Source organism: Micropterus dolomieu, linkage group LG08 (assembly GCF_021292245.1).
Source record: "Micropterus dolomieu isolate WLL.071019.BEF.003 ecotype Adirondacks linkage group LG08, ASM2129224v1, whole genome shotgun sequence".
NCBI lineage: Eukaryota > Metazoa > Chordata > Actinopteri > Centrarchiformes > Centrarchidae > Micropterus > Micropterus dolomieu.
In genome coordinates, this window is record NC_060157.1 from 13,024,039 (window position 1) to 13,045,001 (window position 20,963).

Below are 20,963 nucleotides of genomic sequence, written 5' to 3' on the forward strand. Positions count from 1 at the left end.
ATTTGGCCATTTTTCCACAGCAACTATTGCAGCTTGCATTTTCTTACTGACGTGCAAAACATTGCGGCCTCTTATCCACAGAGCCCCGTCATCTGCGTACAAAGATTTCCCTACGCTTTGTTCAACCTGAGAGAAGATGTCATTTATCATTATGTTGAATAACAGCGGGCTATACACACTACCTTGCGGAGTCCCATTCTCCCCCTTAGATACACTGTATAGAGTATTCTGTGCCTACTCTTACTTGTATTTCCCTGTCAAATAAAAAGTTCATAACCCAATTGCTTCAACTTAATTAGTAACCCTTCCTTCCAGAGCATATCGTATGCTTCTTCTACGTCAAATAATACAGCTATCAATATTTCTTTGTTGGTCTGTGCTTTCCTGATGTCTGATTCTAAGCACAATACTGAATCCATTGTATTCCGACCCCTACGGAACCCACTTTGGTACGGGTACAGAAGAGCTTTAATCTCTAGGAAATATGTTAACCGCTCAGTGACCATTCGTTCCATAATTTTGTATAAATGTGAAGGTAATGCAATAGGTCTGTAACTAGAAGGGTCTGACTGATCTTTTCCTGGTTTTGGAATGGGCACTATTATTGCTTGTTTCCAAGCTAAAGGAAGTTTTCCAATATCCCAGACTTTATTAAACAATCCCAACACCGTGTCCAGTGCACTATCTGTCATGTGTGCCAACATTGCATAACATACATTGCATCTTTCCCTGGAGTGGTCTGACGAGCACTCGTAATTGCTCTTCTTAGCTCAAACATAGTAGATCTAACGGATCTAACACCTCCCTTTTCTCTATTATTTTGGGATTCTCCATCAGGATTTTATCTCTACACTGCCCAGCTTCATCTGTGAGATTACATGAACTATGAACCCTTTCAAATGTTTGTGCCAGAAGTTCCGCCTTTTCTAAATTATTGACAGCCATTTTGTCCTTGGTGTTCAACACTGGTATCTCATAATTTCTTCTAATCCCCCCCATTCTTCAAATCATGCCCCACACATCGGACAGCTGTACTTCCCTTCCAATAGTGCTACAATACTGCCTCCAAAATGTTCGTTTTTGTATTCTTATTGTCCTCCTTACTATTGCTTGGGCTCTCTGGATCAATGCATCCTGAGAGTGAAGTTTCTTGAGTTCTCTAAATGCTTTATTCCTGGCCTTTATGGCTTTATTACGTCACATCTAACTACGTAACATCCAGTTTTAGATTTTCTTCTTAGAATTTTATTGGCAATGAAATGGTGACTCAATTTTGTAAAACCAACGTCCTTTTCTCTCCTTCCCCCTTTGCTTTTGCCACCTTTTCTTCAATCTCTGTTGAAATGTAGTGGAGAATATTTTAATATGAAAAAGCAAAGTTGACATGTTTTGGAAGAAGGTTCCTCCCCCTAACACACTGCGTCAAATTGTTTTCTATCACGCCCTGATCACTTTGTATGCCAGACATCGAATTTGATTAGTTTCCTTTAAATGCCGCATGACACACAACATGGAAGTGTCCCTGAAAGGCTGAAACATATCCACAGCAGCACATTGCTCAAGTGCTCACTGAGAAGAACTGTGCTCATGTGAGGATTTTGTTTTCATTTCCTCCTAAGACTTACTGAGAAGAATTTTTGAAAACGGGCCAGTACTCTTATAAAACACGTGGGAAACGGGAGTACTCTCGGATACCCCGGACATACTTTTCTTTAATTTGCCAGAAAAGAGCTGTAGCTCCAAGAAAAACACTGCGAGAACAAAAACAACTTCACATGTTCTTCTTCCCATGTGGTATAACCTCATTGGCACTTTAAATGAGAAAGACTGGCATGTGTTTGAGTTAAACCCAAATTCCCAAGTGATGAACATTGTTTAAATATGCACACAATATGTTCCAGAACAAATACTGTTTCCCCTATGTAACAGTTAAAAATAACAAGGGAAGTAGGAAGACTTGTTTGTCAGGATTATTTGGGACATCTGAAGAGTGTTATCGATGCATCTTTCCTGTGCATATTATTGCGCAATGTACAACATGTCACAGTCTGAAAACAGGGCAATGAAGGGTTAAAGCCTTTACGGAAATCAGCATGAAAATCTGTAGGGAGAGGGAGGAGCCGGAACTTTTATTCATATCTAGGACTGAATTACAACCGAAACCCTGTTATGTAATGGGAACAAAGAGGAAGGCGAATAGTTGGATTGTCTGGGAACAGAAACAACAGCAGGAGAAGAGAAGAGTGTCAGAAATACGGCAGAGAAACCAGCAGTGCTCAGCATGTCAGTTGATGTGGACAAGGTTTGTCTAAATTAATGAATCACTGCAGCTTGTCTTCAAAGAGTTGTTTTTCCTTTAAGTAGGACTCATAACTTGTTAAACATGTTATGCAGAGTGGATAAGAACGTATATGTAGACTAAAGTATTAAAAATGCATGCAAAAGCCTTTATATCTATTTGAACAATATATACTTAATCTTTGAGCACACTATTGTCCTTTTTGTAGAAGTTTAGATCAATCTGACTTCACTGTCTGCAACTGATAGTGAAGTTACTGAACCTTGTCACACAATGGTCATGTATTTATACGTTTTAATTATCTTCCTTTTTCTTTTTTCCCCCTTTTTGTAGATGAATTTACCTTCTCGACCAGAAATGATAGATTTCCAGGGAGTCTCAATGGTCCACTATTTCACAGACAACTGGGCGAACGTTCAAAACTTTCAGGCCAGGCCAGATGATATACTTATTGCAACATACCCCAAAGCAGGTCAGCCCGCAAACACGGACTTTCTACTGTAGCTGTGGAATAAACGTGTGTATCAAGGTGAGGGGTTTGGATTAAATCAGTCTTTTTAATTTTCCTCCATCTACCTTTTAGGAACCACCTGGGTCTCTTACATCCTTGATCTGCTGTATTTTGGTCAGACATCCCCAGAGCGTCAGACATCCATGCCAATCTATGAGAGAGTGCCCTTCTTGGAGCTCACCATCCCATCTTTGGATTCAGGTTGATTAGACGGTTAAACATACTCACCATTTTTCACATACACAAATCATACAAACATAAAGTTATTGTTGCTTAAAGTTAAACTTATTTGGTAAACTTTAGCAATGTATCTGAAACATCTTCATTAGTATTGTGTGTTGTGTTTCTAACAAGTGTTTACCACACTTCAGCAGTCAAGAAACTAGGTTTTATTTTTACTTCTTCATATAGGAAAAGATCTGGCGGACAAGCTCCCCACCTCTCCTCGCCTCATTAAAACTCATTTTCCAGTCCAGTTTGTGCCACAGTCCTTTTGGGAGCAAAACTGCAGGGTCAGTAGTTTGCATGTTATTTACATTACATCAACATATGATCACATGATGCTGAAACAGAGGACAGAGTAACTTCAGCAGCATTAAGGATATTTCTAGTGCTGGGCGATCAAAATTTTAATCACGATTAATCGCAGGTTTTTCTGCGATTAATCGCATAGTTATGCACAAAATTAAATAATTAATTCTAAACTAGTGTATTGTGTACTTAACATGCGGAGCACTGCCTCCCTGTCTGATCACCAGAGCAAAGAGCAACGCCGCAGGGCCAAGTGACTACGTTGTGATTTTAAGAACATTCCTAAGACTGACATCTTCCCCAATACTAATCAGCGTGTGTAGCTATCCACTTCACTATGGCATCCAGCGTAAGCAAGCATTAAGCCTCGAATATACTTGTGAGCGGACACGATTGAACCGCCGACCTTCTGATTAACGGCCAACCCGCTCTACCGCCTGAGCCACAGCCGCCCCATATTACAAACAACAGTTGAAGGAAGAGGAGGAGCTGTAGGAAAAGGATGATGTAGAGAAGCAGCAGGAGAAGCAGGAGGAGAAGGATAATGGAACCAGAAACAATGACAGGTACAGGGCCAGTGTGCAGGACTGGGTAGGCAATTATCCATAGAAAGAATTAGAAAACGGATTATCATTAGTTATATTTATTACTGATGCTCTTCTCATACATATGTAGCTGTACAATCAGTACAAGCAGAATCAGGGTCCAGTACATGGGAAGCTGAGCCAGGGATAGATGACATTCATGCAAGAATAATGCTTAACGTGTCCAGCCCTAGATATTTTATTTAAAAGCTGAATGATGACAAACAGAAGCAGCAGAATATGAGGCATGTCTATTTCCAGTTACCACAACAAACACTTAGGTGTGTAGAAATGTATTATGTCTCATGTATTGTCAGATAAAAGTGTTTTCTTCTTTTGTAGATGATCTACGTGGCCCGCAATGCCAAAGACAACATGGTGTCTTATTTTCACTTTGAACGCATGAACATGGTCCAGCCAGAGCCTGGAGACTGGAACAGCTACATCCACAAATTCATGGAGGGAAAGAGTATGTATGAAAAATTGCAACAACAGAGTAGGGTTTTTTGTTGGCACAGAGCTGCACCAATTTTTACTGAACGCTACTGAAGTGCTTACATGCATTGTTCTGTGGCTTCAGTTGTGTTTGGACCCTGGTATGACCATGTGAACGGCTGGTGGAAGAAGAAACAGACTTATTCAAAAATCCATTACATGTTCTACGAAGATCTGACTGAGGTATTGTATTTGTTTTTGTGGGTATCTTCCCATTCAGGTTACTTTTCCAAAGTTCTCCTCTAGTTGGTAATGATGTAACAATGATATCTGGTTGTTGTGTTCCCAGGATACTGGTCGGGAAATAGACAAACTCTGCCACTTTCTCGGTTTGTCTCCTACAGCTGAGGAGAAGCAAAGAATTACAGACAGAGTGCAGTTTGATAATATGAAAAAGGACGACATGACCAACTATTCTACGCTCTCAGTTATGGATTTCAAAATTTCTCCTTTTATGAGGAAAGGTAACCAGATAAATAAATAATAAAATGCGTGACAAGAAAGAAAAAAGCAAAGAAGAAATCCTTCTTTAGCTAAAATACATGACTGTTTTTGTGTGGTTCTACAGGGAAGGTTGGTGACTGGAAGAACCATTTCACTGTGGCGCAGAGTGAACAGTTTGACGAAGACTACAAGAAGAAGATGAAGGACCCAACACTTCAGTTCCGCACTGAAATTTGAACACTGGACATGGCTATGTGGAGATGGGTATATGATTGCCTAGACATGTGGCATTTCTGTAAAACAATTGCACCTAATGTATTAAGTTGCATGTGACAGCAGAAGTGTTTTTCATATTTTTTAGATCTGCAATTAAACAATAATAGCTCATTCACATTCTTTTCTTCTGTATGTGAAATCAGGAATTACAATATTTAAATAGAATAGAAAATAAACAACAAAATAGAACAAACCATATAAAAGAAGCACTTAAGTATATTACCAATGAATATAAAGCTACATGTATGTACCTACATACATAAAATAAGTGTTTCTATGCACATTTATATACAAGTCTGTTGCACACCGCTTTGAGGAAACATGTTGCTCAACCCGGAAACTGTAGCAAAATGGTGCAAACTGTTTTCAGGTTAAACCTGCTCCTGGTAACTGCAGGGCTCATTGGAGAAGCAGGTGAACAGGTGTGTAAATGGGTGGGGCAGTCAGGTGACGTGAAAAGGAGAGAAAGTCCAAGGGAATCTGGTGGGCAATGGGAAATGGCAATGAAAGGGCCTTGGAAACTCCCTCCACTAATTAGATAGGTATTAAATAAGCATTAGACATTTAATATGATAATAGGAACACTGAACTAATTGTCTCTTTCTCTGTGGTAGTGCTGTATGATTAAACATTATTAAATATATCCTCTAGATCTATAACCAAATCCCACACCCTGTTGTACTTGTTTTTATCTTGTTTCTTGTTTTATCCTTTTTGGGTGTGTCTTATATTTGCCCTTGTGAAAGCACTTTGTAACTTGGATTTTGAAAAGTTAAATTAAGTATACTCTAGATGTAGTTTCCTGAACTGAACTCTCTAGGTCTGTCTGACCATGTGTCCTGATGTCTTTGTTTCCTTTGATTCAGTGGGACACTCTAAAACCTAGTCCACATGTATATGTTCATTTTTAAAAATGGGGTTTTTCCCCTTCTGTTAAATATCTAAAAAATATCTCTGTCCACAAAAACACAATTGAAGCGCCAACACTAGCCCTAACATTAAAGCCATGTTGGCCTATCCGAAACCTGAAAAAAATATTCCTGCCAGCAATATGGAGTTATTCCTCAATATCACACGCAAATATAAAGTTAGCAAAACACAAATCTTAGAACGAGGACTGTTTCGACCATTGCACAAAATATCGCCCCATGTAAATAAACGCGATAACGGCACGCACTCTGACATCACAAGCCAAAATCTCACCCCGTTTACAACACTGCAAACAGAGTTTCTTCACCCTGGCAGGTGTTTTCAAAAAGGCTCTTTTTCAGTGATCTCAAACACTGTTTGTGTGTGGACGAAAGGCCAAAACACAGAGAAAATGCTGTTTTAATAAATACCCGTGTGTGTGGGCAGGGCCGAAACTACCTAGAACACCTCAAAGTGGTCACATGTGATAGATCTGACCTGCCTTGAAATGAGGTTTTTTTATAGAATAAGACATTCATGATAAACAATGGATAAAAAACAGTCAAACCTCTTTCCTACCACAAATAGTAGTATACCACAGATATAAGTCCTAGTAAAAAAGGATAAAGTCATTATGAGTTTTTTTATCATGCCTGATTTCAGGGGGTGCTGAAACCCCCTCAGCTCCCCCACTTCCCATGTCCATGCTTACCCAATTCTCGCAGTTCACTTTGGAGCCAAAAATGGCCTTACACTACTTTTTGCACATGTGCAGTAATACTTCCAAAGCCCTGTGAACAGACGTTGATTTGTAATATCGGTGGAGTTGCCTTTTAATGGCCTGGACACAGCCGGCAAGATGACCCCTCCTACCTTAGTAAGCATTTTACCATATCTCCCTATATTAAAACCTAAACAAATATTAAAGCGATAATCATCAAGATTAGACTGATAACACTTATAGTATATACTATATATATATATATTTTGTTATGACCTGGCTCAGAAGGCCACAACAGAAGGGAGACACACCATGGTAAATGGTTAACAACATATGTTTATTTAACGAAAATAAGCCAAATTAATAGTTATTTCGTATTAACATAATTAAAGTATGAGGTATGTAGTCTGTGGTTTCACTAGAGTGTGCACAGGATGATGGATACATGAATATATATGTGTGAAGGTGTTGTAGTAGGTGAAAACAAGGTAAATACTACAAAGCAATAATCCAAAACCAAAGAAAATCAAACTGAAGGGGAAACCGGGGAGCCGGCCCACAGGGAGGTCTGACCTGGTCTCAACAGTAGCTTCCTGCAGAATGAAAAGACAGGGTGACAGGGTGCTCCAGTTACCATAACGAGCTCTTGATCTACAAGGGAGAGAGAGATAGACCACGCCCACTCATGACCCCACAGGGCATCACAATATATACTTATATATACTTAGTATATATAGTACATATTATAGAAAATATAATATAGTTCAAACACATTATTGATGATACGTTTTGTCGTAAAACCGCTTTGTTGGGTTTAACATCATTTCTACTATTAATATTAGTTGCAGTCAGACACCAATTTAGAGATTAATAGGCCCAAAACTGTAGATGACAGTGGACTTCAGGAGGAGCCTCACAACACTAGCACACATCACAATACAGCAAAACTTGGTCTGCTGTAAAAACCTTCAGATTTCTGGGATCCACAATCTCCCAGGATCGAAAGTGGGCGTCCAACATAGTCACAATCATCCAGGCTGGGCAGTACTTCTGGTTCCAGTTCAGGAAGGTCAAACTGCCTAAGGAGCTGCTGATCCAATTTTACACGGCTATCATTCAGTGTTGTACATCCATCACTGTCTGGTTTGGATCTGCCACCAAAGAGGACAGGAACAAACTACGACGGACAGTTAGGACTGCTGAAAGAATCATCTGTGCAGACCTGCCCACCATTCAGGATTTTTACATATCCAGAGTCAGGAAAAAGGCAGGAAAAATCACTGCCGATCCATCGTACCAAGGACACAACCTGTTTCAACTATTCCCCACTGGTCGGTGCTACAGAGCACTGTACGCCAAAACTTCCAGACACAGGAAAAGCTGGTTCATTAGTGTTCCTGGTTGTTGTAACGACAGTCGCTATGGTCGTTAGGAATTAAAAGCCACCAAGTGCGAGCCTTCAAAGAACACAGCATCTCTGTGGATAGTAACATCAAGTTCACACAAGAAGATGTCCACAACAACAGTTTTGCCTTCCTGCACTGCCGTGTACACATTGAAGAGGACAGGAGCCTGCAAATTGGTGTTTACAGAAAACCCACACACACAGACCAATACCTACTCTTTGATTCCCACCACCCACTGGAGCACAAGCTAGGGGTCATGAGAACACTGCACCACAGAGCGGAAAACATACCAACAAGCGCCCAAGCCAGAGAGAAAGAACAGAACCACCTGAAGGGGGCACTTACAGCCTGTGGATACCCTAAATGGACCTTTGTGAAAACAGCCACAAGATCCAGGAAGAACAAAACTACAGGGGAGGAGGAAAAGAAGGTCAAACGCAACAACATAGTGATTCCATACGTGTCTGGAGTATCAGAGAAACTCAGGAGGATTTTCAACAAACACAACATCTCTGTGTTTTTTTAACCCAAGAACACACTAAGACAGATACTGGTACACCCCAAAGACCGCACACCCAAACACAAGAAAAGCAATCTAGTGTATGCAGTCCAGTGCAGTGAGGAATGCACAGACCTGTATATTGGGGAGACTAAACAACCACTACACAAACACATAGCTCAACACAGAAGGGCCAACTCTGCAGTTTACTTACATCTGAAGGACAGAGGGCACTCGTTTAAGGACCACCAGGTGCACATTTTAGACAGAGAAGATGGATGGTTTGAAAGAGGTGTCAAGGAACCCATCTACACCCGGGTTGAGAAGCCGTCATTGAACAGGGGAGGGGGTCTACGCCACCACTTATCCCCCACTTACAATGCTGTCCTTTCATCACTTCCCAGGAAACTCAACAAACGTAACCTATTGGCTTCAGGTGAAGATACCAACGATGGTTGTTCAGTCTTGGCCTCCGGTAGTCCTAACGACCATAACGACATTACAACAACCAGGAACACTAATGAACCAGTGGTATCGACGATCCCGGAAAATAACCCCACTGAGGTTAAATAACTGAGTTTCCCTATAGTCAGTCAGAACTGAAGAAGTCCCTTGGATGAGAGATGAAACGTCTTCCAGTATCTTCAACCAAGTCCAGTTGCCCTTGACTTTAACCTTTGTTGGATAACTATGACCTGGATGACTGAGAATTTTCACAGACAGATTGTAGCATGACACACCTCATGTCTGGGGACCCTGCTCTCGTCCCATTGGCTCACAGTCTGCAGTTGGACAATTTTCACTGAAGTGACTAGGCACCATCCTTGACTCTGGTATCTGGTTCCTATAATACATCCAAACCCTATTCACAACAGACATTTGACTTGTCAAAGTAGGAAAAGCACGGGTGTAATTTATAACATTAACAATGGCACCATTGCATTAAGTGTCCTAGTGAGCTGTGTCAGTGGGTACCAGAATACCAGAGCCCTGGGACTGGCTACCCTAAATTGAATGCAGCCATCATTAACGTTACAAAATCCACTTGTGCTTCTCCTGCTTTGACTGGTTGAATTGTAGTGAAAAGGGTATATTAATTGAATTGCTGATCAAGTGAGTAGACATGCTAAAATAAGAGGCTGTGTGTGTAGAAAATACACACAAAAAAATCATCTCACAACTTACTCGTAGGAAAACTTAGAAACTTAGAAGAGAAGATCAATACCACTCTTGTATCTATCAATTAAAAAGGCTGCAGCCAGTTAGCTTACCACATAGACTGGAAGTGGCTATCTCTGAATTATTCACTCTGTTTACTATTCCATTATGTGCGTGCAAAGATCAACCCTATAACAATAATTACAAATAAATAGAACATTTTAATTTTGTGTAACACTAACAGTACATTGCAATTGTAAGTGGATTGTAAGTCAGCTAAATGAGTAAATGTAAATGGTATAACCTGAATTTGTCAGGACATAGATTATACTTCTAACCTGATACCAGTGGTTCACGTTCAGCTGTAAAATTATAAGCTGATGTGAAATGACACATGCCAACAGTAGCTATACACGCCTACAGTACATTATTTCAGGAAGGTGTCACAGTGAGTATTACACAACAACCAAACTGACTTCTTCAGTGTGCATGATCAGGAAACAATCATTGTTTTGGGAAATATCTACTCAACAGGGTGAGTGTGCAAGCTCCTTTGAACACGATTATTCACAAAAGGGAACCTAGTAGGGTTACAGATATTAATTTACCAGAGTAAAAACATTTTTCTGGCTTCATGCTTCTAAAGTTAGGTCAGGTTATACACAGCAAACATATAACTAGCCACTTAATAGTTTAAAAGTTTAATACAAGATTGTCTACCTGTGTACCTTATTCACAATCTGGAGACTATTTGAGTTGACAGGAGTGAACCAGAAAGGCAAAGAAGCCTCTTAATCATTGGTTTTCAAAACTTAATCTGTATACGTAAGGCCCCAGTAAATCTTTGTATAGTCTGTATTGTCATATTTCTCTTAAATGCAAAAAACACAAAAATTACTGACTTTATCCTATTGCACTGGCTACTATTGTAAATACTAGTTCCAATGTGATCATTTTGTATCCACACTGGATTATATAATCTGTGTATCATCATTTGTTGTCATTTTCAATACAGAAATGATAATCACTTGTTTTTTGTATTTTCGATCTTTCGATCTGATTTATTGTGTCCAATTTTTGTGACCAGGAAGTTGCTGAATTTGTGTGTGTGTGTGTCTTGATAACTTTTGCCTGCCTTTGCAGCACATAAAGCTGTGCAATGGCGCTCCCTGGTTTGATGTAACGAAAATGAGCTTGAACATGAATATGTTTTTTTGCAAAGTATTTTTAAACATGTCAAGTTACAGGTCTTCGGTTCTGTTTAGAGAGAAACTCTTACACGAAACAGGAAGCTGCTGCCAGGGATACAGTAAGTTAGAATGTGGGCAATCCCGTTTTACGTTTGTTTACATTTTTGGAAAATAAAGTTCACAAAATTAACTAATAACTAATAATTTTTGGTGTGTACCAATGAAGATTTTGATACTGAAGAAATCTTGAAAAATGGATGATTCTCAGGCAACTTCTGAAGCTTCCAATTCCTGTCCCGTAGCCTATACAGTGAGTTAAACTGTATGCTTCAAATTCAGCCTCGTTTCTTCTTTCCCAAAATATTGTGGTGATAAAAACACTCATGTTGATGTTCATTCATTAAATTAAATCATGTATAGCCCCATTGCCCAAGTGCTGCATGTTTATCAAATGCAAGACACAAAGAAGTCAGCAACTTTCTTGTGAGACAAATCGGACACTTTAAACATAAAAATCAAATTCAGACAACGTTCTGTTTTTTAATTTCCTATTTTTGACTTGAGCATAACCAGTGCTCGAAGTGGGAAAAAAAAGATGCACTATCCACAACCTGGATAAGTAAGTAGGCTAGTAGTTAAAAAATGTCTGTATTATTAGGCTATAATATTATAACATTAAATAAAAACGTTTAATGTTAGTATAATATTAAATATAGGTTACACTTCATTTGGATACTCTGCCAGATTGTTTATAGAGTATTTGTAACATTTCATGACAAACATGACAAACATGTAACATGAGATTCAACAATTAACCACCATTAATCACAAATAAACCTGATTCTGAACATCACTGTAGTTTGATTAGGACTAATGTTTGAGTATTCATTATAATGTCATTAGACCTATAGGTCTAAAGTATATAGTTTACCACTAATAGTAATTCCAGTTGGACAATACAGCAATTTCATTTGTGTGGGTTGTTTTCCTGGGTTGTGCAAGAAAAATGGTCTACATTGTGGTTAGTCTTTAATATCGTTAATGTTAACTAGCCTACTAGCTCCTCAATAATCATAACCGTTAATGTATAACAATAAGTTCATAATTTAGAGACTTTGTTGTAGCACGTCAACTATTATTTAATGAAAATTTATGAAACTTTGAATATTGTCAGTGAAAGGCACCCGACGTTCTCCCTACTCTGTCTCCGCATTAATAGATAGGGAGAATGGGAAAAGCTGAGTGGCACCCTGGGTAATGTAGTTTATGTAGGGCTATGAATCGGCCGAAAATAGAAGCTTGTGAGTAGTGATGGTGCACAAGAGAAATTCACCTTACGTCCATAGACTGTATATAAAAAGCTTATGCCACAGTTCGGTTCATACCTCTGTTTTTTCCCCTGTTTTTTGGGGGTTATTATTATTATTATTATTATTATTATTATTATCATTATTATTATATTCCTTCTTGGGTTAATTAAAGTAGTCGAAGGTTCAGGCATGATCACTCAATCATGACTGGACCAAAATAATCACGTGACACATGCAGTTGGAAGACTTCATAAACTTGGTTGAAGGCCTAATATCCTATTTACAAATTATAGGCCTACAGCTTGCACTTACTTTAAATACAGTGTTTTCTACATATAGGCTACTTAGGCCTAATTTGTGGGCCGGCCAGGTATGTTAGCACCTGCCAAAGTATATTTGACAACCCACTTTAATATTCTGCAGGGAAACACAGAGAGAGATGTTGTCTGCTATTACGTTAGGTGGACACAGTCGAAATCTTACTTTAGGGAGCGACAGTGAACGCACCACTGCAGAAGGTGGAAAATGACATAGAATAACTTACTGTCAATACAAATACAATATACACCGCTGCCGACCCCACCCCCTCATTGGCCGCCGCCGCCACAGGTTACACAGTCTAAATGAGAGCTGAACAGTCCGGAGAGCAGGTGTGTCGCAATTTTTAATTCACTCTTGAATAGGCCTATGAAAAGAATGATAACCTGACACGAATTCAAGATGATTTCCAAGATGATCACGAACTAGGTCTAATTTGTTTGTGTTCATATAATATTCAAAATGTCATTTTGGTACCTATTTTAGATTTAGACTGAGTCACTATCGCAGATGGAGCTGCCACCTCGTCCAACACTGTTTGACTTCCATGGAGTCTCCATGGTTAAATACTTCACTGACAACTGGGACAGCGTACAGAACTTCAAAGCCAGACCAGATGATATTCTTATAGCTACTTACCCTAAAGCAGGTGGGGATGTGTGAGTAAGAGCATGGAACTTGTGCCATTACAGTTATACTTTTAATTTTATGTTGATGAATGGCCTGGATTGATATGTTCCCTATGTTCAGGCACAATGTATTCATGTGTTTTAATCTCAGGAACAACATGGGTCTCTTACATCCTGGATCTTCTGTATTTTGCCCAGACATCTCCAGAGCGCCAGGCGTCCATTCCTATTCATGAAAGAGTGCCGTTTCTGGAGATCAGCACACCTTCTCGACCCTCAGGTTGAATCATGGGTCTAAACAGATCTTTACACAGTAAACAAACAAACAGAAAACAACACTGGTCATTTCGTCCATAAACCCTTCATTATGGTTGTTGAGTGTTTATAACCACAGTGACTTAAATTTATTTTACAGACACTGTACAAAGTCCTGATCAACCAGTTTGCCTCAGAGTTTTGGTGAAAGTGTGCTGCTGGATGTGTAAATCAGCAGCTCTTTGCTATCAGTCAAGTGTAAAGGGTCATAATGTGTTTTGGCCACTTGAAGGCAGCGGAATAATTTTTTGAACACAACATTTATATATCAGCTTTCAAGTTCATCCTTTTAGCAAACAGTTGCTTATTTACACATCCAGCAGTTACAGAGTCATTCATTTTAAGTGTTTTTGGCCATCTGGTGAAATCAATCCAATATTTACTCTCTTTTTGCTCCGTTTTTGGTCTCTACCAAATCCTGATAAAATCTAGCTCTTTAGCTGTTAAATGCTATCACCAGCTAGCTGCTAAATTTCTCTGTCTGCTGTCTGGTGCTGAGCAGGTAGAACAGTAGGTTTTACGTTTTTCACTGATAACAGCTTTTTTCTGTAGTTAAAAACACTATGAGAGTGAAACAAAACAGTTACGGGCCGAACAGTAAAACAATGAGCTGAATAATTACAATGCTCAGGCTAGGCTCTGGTATGTTAACAAGTCTTTCTGTCTCACTAATGTTTCTCTTCACAAAGGTAAAGACTTGGCAGACCAGCTTCCCACCACTCCTCGTCTCATTAAAACTCATCTACCAGTCCAGTTTGTGCCCAAGTCTTTCTGGGAGCAGAACAGCAGGGTAAAGCCATTAGTCTGTGAAATATGTGAGTTATGAACCACTTAATTATGATGCAGATAGTTTATAATTTAGTGTTTTCTCTTTGCATAGATAGTTTATGTGGCTCGTAATGCAAAGGACAGTGTAGTGTCTTATTTCCACTTTGGCCGCATGAACAGTATCCATCCAGAACCAGGTGACTGGAGCACGTTTCTAAAGGATTTCATGGAGGGAAAGAGTAAGTTCAAAGTAGTGTTAATGTAAAAGAATGCACAATGTCATATCATGTCCCAAATGTCCCCTCATATATTATTTTGTGGCTTCAGTGGTGTTTGGGTCGTGGTATGACCATGTGAACGGCTGGTGGGAGAAGAAACAGACGTATTCAAACGTTCACTATATGTTCTATGAAGACCTGATTGAGGTAAGCTTAGGAGTGTTTGTGTTGTTTTCAAGGGAGCTTTGAAAATATTTTTACGAAGTTTTATTCATTCATCTGCTGGTCATTAATGTTTACAGTTGTTACTGTAAGTTGCTTTGGATGACAGAGTCAACTAAATAATGAATAAATGTAATGTTGGTTGCTTATAAAACATGCTGTATAATGAAAAAAGTTGTTTAACATTTTGACTTTCTTGTGGAAAGTTAGATAAGACGTATACCACTCTCATATCTGTATGTAAATATGAAGTTAGTATTAAGAATATGGTTAGCTTAGCTTAGCACAAGGACTGGAATTAAGGGGAAAAAGCAGGGTCTTCATTGCTGGAGTCACCGCAGCCAAGACTCAAGGAAGCTGCTGCACTTGGCCAAGAAACAGTCTGGCACTTAACCACCTGTTAAACCATGATTGTCAGGATTTGTGTATGAAGCACAAGATTAAGGATCCAAATGCAGACAAAGAGGCAGACTTGTAAAGCAGTGAATTAAATGGACATAATGACAAAACTCAGGCTTAGAGCAGAGGGTCTGAAGGAATGGGGAAAATGAGTGCCAGGTGTGTTGGCAGGTGAAGAGCTGGTGACAGGGAAAGGAAGGAAACTCTGACATCTTGTGGAGAGGTTGTGAATGGTGGGATGAAAGGTTGCTTAGAAAGGCAGGGGCTTGGAGGAAGTGAGCTGACGGGCAGAATGAGCAATACAATTAAATAAAACTGAAGCAGCGGTTTGTTCTTTATACATTTTAGATTTTGTACAAATTAAACAAAATTATATTACGTGTGTTCATTTATGAGCATTGGGAGGTGCTAGTAGAGGAAAATATTTATACCTTTGGACAGAGTCAGGCTAACAGATTCCTCCTGTTTCCTGTCTTTATGCTAAGCTAAGCTAACTGCCTCCTTGCTCCAGCTTCACATGTACTGTACAGATATGAATATGTTACACTCATCACTATATTGAATACGTACGTTAGAAGAAGATGAAGTAAAAATATACAGCAGGGGTCGGCAAATAAGTTTTGCATCGGGGCAATATTTTCAACTGTTAGATGGATGAGAATATAAGCCATAATTTTGGCTTACATCAACATGTTTGGTTAGCTTAATTGGTAAGGTATATGAGACTTGCAACCCAAGTGTTGAGTATTTGATCCCACCTTGGCGTAAGTTTTTTTTTCTCTCTTCAACAAATGGATTCTGCAGTGAATGTTTCTCACATTATGGCATGTGCTGCAGTGTTTGTGTTTCGGTGTTTGATCCACATCCATCAAACTACAGACGCTTTTGCATTTCCCCAGTATCTCCAGGCAGAGGACATTCAGGGGAATCACGTTTTCTGAAGGCTCTTTTAGAGGTGTGTCAAGTAGGCATCAGACTTTTTAATGTCGTTCAGAATTTTTCAAAGTAAAAAAAAAGTTCAACTCCAAATACAGCATTGCAGTAAACAAGCGTCTCACGCTTTTATTTTGTAGGCAAATCCACTAAAGAGGAAGTGATTATGTGAGTATCTGTTGCTGTCATGACTGAGATATATTTCAGCACCGCTATCAAAGTATTTATTTATTTATTTTTGCTGCCATCAAAGCACTATAATCTGTTTTGGCGATGGACCATTATCACAGAGAGAATTAATGTGTTTCCCTTGTCAGTGTCTGTATAAACTACATCTAATATGTGGTTTATAATGGACTGTGGTGCAGAAACAGTGACAGTGTTATACACTCTTGGCTTACATTTTCCATGTTATCTGTCAGTGGCTAAGTCACAATAACATATGGTTTTAAAGAATAATTAAATAAATATAATTTCCTAATAAATATACCTAAAGAAACCTCATTTCTTGATGGGCTACTCTCTGCTGTCTCAAAAGAGACACCTTTTGTGCTGCGTCAGCCACTGTAGCTGCCCTCGTGATTGGCTTTTCTTTAATCAGATCAGACTTGAGGAAAGGACAGAATGAGTCAACCATGTGAACACCATAACCAGCAGGAGGCGCATCACTGTTGTATAGAGATGTGTCAATAACAATAATAGCCTTTGTAAGTCTGAAAGTCATTCAGAAAGATGACTATGTATAGTTATTTTAATTGTCACAAAGGCTGATGCTGAGATTCTTACATTTTCTGCAGGACTGTGGACGAGAGATAGACCGTCTCTGTTCCTTCCTTGGTTTGTCTCCTTCAGCTGAGGAGACGGAAAGAGTCACAAATGGAGTGACGTTTGACAACATGAAAGCAAACAAAATGACAAACTATTCCACTTCCCAAGTTATGAATCAAAAGGTGTCTCCTTTCATGAGAAAAGGTACAGTGAAAAATGTCTACTTGCTCCGTTTTTTTCTGTTTACACCATAATCTGCTCAAACCATGTATCGCTGATTGATTTTAAATCGCCTGAATAATTCTTTCTGCTTCTCCAGGGAAAGTTGGTGACTGGAAGAACTATTTCACCGTGGCCCAGGATGAACAGTTTGAGGAGGACTACAAGCAGAAAATGAAGAATCCTACACTGAAGTTTCGTACTGAAGTTTAAGTGTTCAGATCCTTTACTTAAGTAAAAGTAGTTATACCTCACTGTAAAAATACTCAGTTACAAGTAAAAGTACTGAAAATGTTACATTATAAAAGTATGTAAGTATAATCAGGAAAATGTACTTAAAGTATTAAAAGCAAAATGCCCCCAGGACTGACACTATTATAAATCATTAGATTATTATTATTCATGCATTAATGTAAAAGCAATTATTGACCTTTTTCATTGAAAAAAGTAATTAATTCCAGTGTGATGCAAAAAAAAAATCTGCTGATAATTTTCTCCATTAATCGATTATAAACTTTTTGGAAATAGTGAGAAATGTTGTCACAACAGAGCCCAAAGTGACACCTTCACAATGCTTGTTTTGTCAGTTCAAACCTTCAAAGATTAAAAATACATTAAAATAATCTAAAAGAAAAGCAAATATTTTTATCTGATTATACAGGAAAAATTACATAAACGTGGCTATATGTCTGTCAATCAATGAACTACCTGTCCTTGTATAAACTGTTAGGTCTTTAATTTATTAAAAAAACGTTATATTTTTTTTAACTCTTTATATGTTTTGCGTGTAAAAATCTTTCTTTGTAAAGTAACTAACTGAAGCTATCAAATAAATGCAGTGAAGTAAAAAGAAATTCTCATTGTTGACTGAACACTGATGTTGACTTTCATAACACTTTCATATGTTGATCCCTTGTTGAAACTTGTAAATAACAGCTGTAATCAGTCTCTTGGAAATAAATAATTAATAGCTGCTAACAAGTATCAGGCTTGTTTGTCTTAAAATAATAATAATAATAATAATAATAATAATAATAAATGTTATTATCATATGTAGCCATTTTGCTACAACCGTTCACAGCGTGTCATTTATACTAGCGACACAACCCGTACCAGAGAGTGAGTGGGGCCGACCGGATCGCAGAGCAACTGGTCTGTCGCTCCACATGATCCATGATGATAGAAAAATATAGAGATTAATGTCAATAATGCTGCATGCTGACACCTTGAAATATCACAAATCATGCTAAGCTCCCCCGTAGTTCGCACCCTGCTGCCCTCCCAGTCTATAACCACCAACGTAGCCTAGGCTATATAGGCTACCACCCACTTTTGTTAAGAGGTGTCACTGTCACACAAGATAAAGACTGAAAACTGCATTTATGCATTAACGCCGTTAAAATTACGTCACTTTTAACTGCCCCCTCAGTCGCTTCATCCTGGAGCCGGGCCTGCTGCTCTGCTCACTGCTAAAGTAGAGATTTCGCTCACTTAATCAGAAACAATAGGAACTTTGATACACAATCCTAGATTTCTGCACCACCTTTAAGACTGCTGTGATTATAGTTACTAAAGAAACAGCACTTTGATCCTTGGTCTATTAATAATTATCCTCTCTAACCTTTTAAAAAGTGCTACAAAGTACTACGACTTCTAGTACACATATTTTACACTAATCTTTTTGAACATTTTAAAACTTCTTTCTTTTCTTTTCTTTTCACTCCACTGAAACTGCATGAAATTGGTGAATGTTCCATGGATTGGGATTCCACCCCAGTGCTTCTATGAGACTGTATGTAAGGAATATGGGTTAGAGAAAAAAAAAGTGTTAAAAAAAAGGATAGAGTGAGAGATGGGGAATCGAAGTAGTAAAATAAGCAATGGTGAGAGACCCGCCTGTTTTTATTTTCTATTTAAATCTTTTTCAACTTTTTTTATATTTCCCTGTTGCTTCTATGTTTTATGTAAAGCACTCTGAATTACCTTGTTGTTGAAATGTGCTGTACAAATAAACTTGCCTTGCCTTCTATGGATTGTGGCTTTAGGCCTACTAGACCAACTGAAAAATCCATTTGGTCTCTGGCCTGGTTCTCACGGTGTTTCTGGTAACAATGTTACGTCAACATTTTCAAACTTCCATTAATGGCCATTTTTAAAATGTTGTTTAATTTTTACCAGGTTTAAAAAACGGTCACATTTCTCTGCTCAAGACTTTAAACAGTATTAAGGTGATGATTTTTGTGAGGCAAAAAATTGCTAATATTCCTTCTTTGTGAGTCTTAAAAGAAATATTATGATAAATTACCTAAAACATACAAGGTGGTTGTTACATGTGATGTTAGCCTGTTGGAGAAGCTAAAATTGCACTCTTGGAAATCTTCATTGAAGTGACTAGGCACCATCTTTGAGTCTGGTGTTCGGTTCCTATAATACATCTAAACCCTTTTCACAACAGACATTTCGACTTGTCAAAGCAGGAAAAGCACAGGTGTAAATTATAACATTAATAATGGCACCATTGCATGTCCTAGTGAGCTGTGTCAGTGGGTACCAGAAAACCAGAGTTCTGAGACTGGCTCCCCTAAACCGAATGCAGCCATCACGATGTTATAAAATCAACTTGTGCTTCTCGTGCTTTGACTGGTCACATTGTGGTGAAAAGGGGTATATTAATTGAATTGCTGGTAAAGTGGGTGTGTATATTTAATCTGCCAGTCACAAAGGCAAGGTAACACAGAGCATATTTTATGCCTATAAAGAACAGGAGAACAGTGGCAAATGACCAATGAAACCCAAAAGGACAGTGAGGGGCTGGACGGTCAAATCATATCTGCAAATTATCTCTGTCAATAATCTCTGTCTCTACTGTGTGATCACAGTAGAGACAGAGGTCGGTTTGCAATGAGAGGGGAGGAAGGGTAAAGATTTACTATTAACACAACAAACACACTGGTATAAGAGAAAAATACAACCAGGAAACAGCAGTCAGAGGACTATCAGTAATATGGACAAGGTAGTGTATGTTCTCAGATTTTTTTCAAATTATGCACAGTGGGGTTCAGTACTTACAATTGCTATATATGTCAGAGGTTGAGTGTCTTGCTCAGGTACACATTGGTGGACATGTCACAGTGGGAATTGAAACTGGGTCTCTCACACCAACGGTAAAACAATGAACGTAACGTTTGAGCCCACACTTATCTTCCACACTGCAATTTGTACGGGACCTAATTGTAGGCTATGTGAAGATAATTTAATGGGTTAGATTGTGTGGCAAATCTGTTTAAAATTTAAGTCACTGTTGTCTCTGATGTGACAACCAGGGTGTGGAGTATGTATCCAACCTGTTGCTATTTTCTGGTGTACATGCAATGAAGTGCAAAGTAAATCAAGTGACTATACATGTCTAAGGTAGATTATCTCTGCTAAAATAACAGACTGTATGTGTAGAGAATGCAGAAATTAGAAAAACATATCTTCTCACAACTTAAAGTTTGACAATTTCAGAAACATGCTTATTCACTTTGTGATGGAAAGTTAGATAAGAGGATCGATACTACTCTTGTATCTGTCAATTTTGGCTACAGCCAGTTAGCTTAATACAAAGACTAGAAGCAGCTAACATGGTCCAACAAAATTCGCCTACCAGCACCTCTACAGCTCACTAATTACCATGTTATACTGTATTTATCTGTTGTCTGTACACCAACTGAATCTAAATTGAAAAGTCGTTTTTTGTGCTTTTGTTGCCACTAGAAAGAATGTTTCCCCATTGCCAGTGTTTGTGCTAAGCTAACTTAGAGAGAGTAATCTGATTACTGCATTTAACACAGTGTAAACT

The 20,963-nt window shown here is 38.6% G+C and overlaps 2 protein-coding genes and 1 long non-coding RNA gene across 3 annotated transcripts; 2 read left to right on the top strand and 1 right to left on the bottom strand.

Annotated features, from left to right (window-relative positions):
* Window positions 1-2,103: 2,103 nt before the first annotated feature.
* Window positions 2,104-5,255, top strand: LOC123974705 (cytosolic sulfotransferase 3-like). Its single transcript, XM_046055553.1, has 8 exons — window positions 2,104-2,302; window positions 2,633-2,771; window positions 2,883-3,011; window positions 3,222-3,322; window positions 4,268-4,394; window positions 4,506-4,603; window positions 4,710-4,884; window positions 4,989-5,255. Exons 1-8 carry the CDS (start codon window positions 2,282-2,284, stop codon window positions 5,099-5,101), a joined length of 903 nt encoding a protein of 300 aa, XP_045911509.1. The 5' UTR covers window positions 2,104-2,281; the 3' UTR covers window positions 5,102-5,255.
* Window positions 5,256-7,194: 1,939 nt separating this feature from the next.
* On the bottom strand, window positions 7,195-16,987 carry LOC123974711. Its single transcript, XR_006825913.1, has 3 exons — window positions 16,922-16,987; window positions 13,452-13,584; window positions 7,195-7,363 (listed from the first exon to the last, which is right to left on the bottom strand). It is a non-coding gene; the product is annotated as an uncharacterized LOC123974711 (long non-coding RNA).
* LOC123974708 (cytosolic sulfotransferase 3-like) lies at window positions 12,518-17,574 on the top strand. The gene is made up of 7 exons (XM_046055558.1): window positions 12,518-13,300; window positions 13,432-13,560; window positions 14,285-14,385; window positions 14,476-14,602; window positions 14,691-14,788; window positions 16,933-17,107; window positions 17,223-17,574. The coding sequence occupies exons 1-7, from the start codon at window positions 13,162-13,164 to the stop codon at window positions 17,333-17,335; spliced, it is 882 nt and encodes a 293-aa protein (XP_045911514.1). The 5' UTR covers window positions 12,518-13,161; the 3' UTR covers window positions 17,336-17,574.
* The last annotated feature ends 3,389 nt before the right edge of the window (window positions 17,575-20,963 follow it).